General features: G+C 41.2%; 1 protein-coding gene across 2 annotated transcripts in view; it reads right to left on the bottom strand.

Annotated features, from left to right (window-relative positions):
- LOC107103222 (metallophosphoesterase domain-containing protein 1-like) overlaps positions 1–2,974 on the bottom strand; it is a 62,769-nt gene that overhangs the window by 52,454 nt on the left and 7,341 nt on the right. The window contains exons 1-2 of one of the 2 annotated variants that reach the window (XM_015402796.1): positions 2,827–2,957; positions 2,351–2,691 (exon numbers count right to left, since the gene is read on the bottom strand). In XM_015402796.1, coding sequence (XP_015258282.1) covers positions 2,351–2,529 — 179 coding nt within the window. In that variant the 5' untranslated portion in view covers positions 2,530–2,691; positions 2,827–2,957. Of the gene's footprint in view, positions 1–2,350; positions 2,692–2,826; positions 2,958–2,974 lie in introns of those variants that run through there. The other variant, XM_015402797.1, reaches the window with a different exon arrangement.

Genomic DNA, 2,974 nt, shown 5'->3' on the forward strand with positions numbered 1-2,974 from the left:
CTTCACAATACAAGTTCTGCATATGGGCTGTAGTTACTCTGTCGCCAATTTCATTTATTTTATCTAAGGATGAAACAATTAATCATATTAATCGATTCTTTAAATAATCAACTAATTTAGTAATTGATTAACCATTAACTGAAGAATAGGGCCACTAAAATGTGCCTTTAGCCGACAGAGCGACCCACTTAGAGCAGGAATTATAGCAAGATTGTAAAAAATATATAAACATTTTGCATTTAAATTAAAAAAAGTTTTTGTCTTTTAATATTCTCCATCCAGAACTCCTGAAGAGGAAACGTTTCTGTTTCACCTGGTTTCATTTAGTAAAAAATATTCTTTAAGGAACCTTTGGCTGATCTGATTATTCATCGATTCATTGAAAAAAAAAGAATCAACAGATTAATCAATTTGCAGAATAATCATTAGTTGCAGCCCTAATTTTATGGTAACTTTCCAAACACATTTCTTCCATCATGCAGCAGTGAAGGGCAGCTGCTTCACCCTGAGGCTGCCCTGCAGCATTATATCTGTTTCCTACAATCATTTAATGTTTCTATTATACAGGTGAGTTTTTAATAGTAAAGGATTAAATGTAACAAAACCTTTTATCATCATCCTATATTGCTACTGACTGACTGTTTAAATAGCTCCTTATGTCTATTTTCTTTTTTAGTGGCATCATCTACAAACACAACACTAAGAATGAGTTTATTCAAATATAAAATCACTTTTAACAAAAATAAAAGACAATATAACACTATCTTATCTGTAATGTAATAGTATCTAAAATAAACAGCCAGATTCTAGCATTATTTACCAGACATTCATGTTTGTACTAATTTACTTATGGACCGTGTGGAAATCTAGAAAAATAGAATCACTGTAAATAGAGTTCCTCTGTTTGTCTTTATCCTATTTCTAGAAGTAGAATCAATTAAATAGAACTATTTTTATGTGGAAAACAAAAATGAGCAGATCTTTAGCATCATTCTCATGTTGTTATGTTCTATAAAATAAATAAAACCAGTTATTTATACCTGAACTGCCGTGAAAATGAAAACATTAATAGCAAAGAAATATTGGTGAGAGGGAATCAGAAATGTTGATAGATTACAGTCTTTGTTCATTTTAACAGCAGTTTTCTGAACTCCTGTCTGACTCAGAATATTTAGTTTGAGAAAAGAAATCTTACTTTCATTTCTCAAGTTCATCAAATCCAAACTCTCTCCTGCTTCTTTACAGAACTGCTATCAGAAGCTTTCGCCTGTTTTTGCGTAAATAATATTTAGTTTTTTTTTTAATTGCCTAATATTAATTTTGGTAACCGCCGTATAGCGTCAATGATTTTTTGTTGCACTCCAAGCCCGCGCACACATACAGACTAGAAAACAAGCAATCAGAAAGAGAGAAGGATGAACTTAAGGTATAGAAATCAGATAGTTAAACAGCACAGCACAGTTGATGCACTGCTATGGGAAAGATAAAGGAAAGAGCAGGAAGCTGCAGCTACCAGGCAGAGGAGCTGGAAAAGAAGCCACTGCTGCAAAAACGCTGGATTGTATTTTATAAAAATGTTGTTGACATCCAATTATTGGTAGGGACAAGTAGGTCGGTCCAACATTTTGGTAGGGACATGTCCCTATGGTCCCTATGCAAACCTACGCCCATGCTCCAGAGGAAGTGGGAAACCCTGAAGGAGCTGCAGCCAAAGGTCCACTGGAACCTCAGCGACTCGTCATCGTCACCAAGTGGGCAACGTTTAGAAAAGGGAAATCTGCTGCTTTACCAGACAGAAAAGCTAAAGCTGTTAAATACAAAGTTTACATGCAGTGGATGCCGACATGATGCAAACACATTCTAGACTGAACATCTAATCTGTGCTGAAGGAACTGAGATGATCGGCTACTATCATGAGATATTGAAATAGATGTTAAAGGGTTTTCCTTTCCGTAATTTGAAAAAGTTTCACCTCATTGTTAAAAATCAAAGGAAAGAAAGGAGCCAAAATAAAGCCAGCTGGTGTTCTGGTTTCAGGTACGTCCCAGTCCCACCACTGCATGGCGTCTGCAGCTCTTCCATCAGGTTACAGGTTTGCTTTCTTTTCCATGAGCACTGATTCTCTCCACAGTTACCAATTTAGAAGATGGACTGAATGTTCCCATCTGCATGTTTACAGGTTGGTCTCATGACCAAACTGGTCTGCATGCCGACTGCTGAAGCCCTGAGCGTAGCAAACCTTAGCGCCTGTTTCAGGCCAATCAGCTCCTGAACGTCTCAGCCCAGACGCGTTGGGACCATAGTGATGCCCAACGTGCCGCAGACCTGAACCTCCTGTTCATTTACTCACATGTGGACGTGCGGCGGCTGGAAGCGTCCCTGGTTGATGTTGTAAAAGGTGAAGGCCTGAGTGGGGTTGGTGCTGTACTCGTCCACTTCCACGGCCGCCCTGCCGCCCCTCTGAGCGTGGGACTGCGCCTGGGACTGCTGCCGCCTGGCCGCCATGATCTCTGACAGGGTGAAGGCCATGGCTGTGGGAGAGGAGGTCTTCAGCTCCTGGATGCCTGAGACGGTCGCTGGCCACAGGGAGACGTCTGTCCTTTAATGAATCAAGAAGACGCTGAGCTCAGTGCCACGCTGATCTGAGGAGTCAACATATCCTCCTTCTCTTCCTCTGTTTCTGCTGGTCACCTGAGGAGAGGCAGGAAGCAGAGATTAGAGAGAACGCTGGATATGTGGAGTGAAACCATCACAACATGACACCTCTTCGACCTTAATTAGCTGCTGAAACAATTATAAACTGACCGACTATCCCTGTTCCTTCACCTTTCTGCCATCAGTTCAGATCTCCTTCCTCTCCTTCGCTCCGCTCCCTGCCTGACCTCCTGGCAAAGGTCAAGCAGCTCCGCTCCCTGCCTGACCTCCTGGCAAAGGTCAAGCAGCTCCGCTCCCTGCCTGACCTCCTGGCAAAGGT

The sequence above is a fragment of the Cyprinodon variegatus genome, unplaced genomic scaffold (genome assembly GCF_000732505.1).
Source record: "Cyprinodon variegatus isolate N-32 unplaced genomic scaffold, C_variegatus-1.0 Scaffold1399, whole genome shotgun sequence".
Taxonomy (NCBI): Eukaryota; Metazoa; Chordata; class Actinopteri; order Cyprinodontiformes; family Cyprinodontidae; genus Cyprinodon; species Cyprinodon variegatus.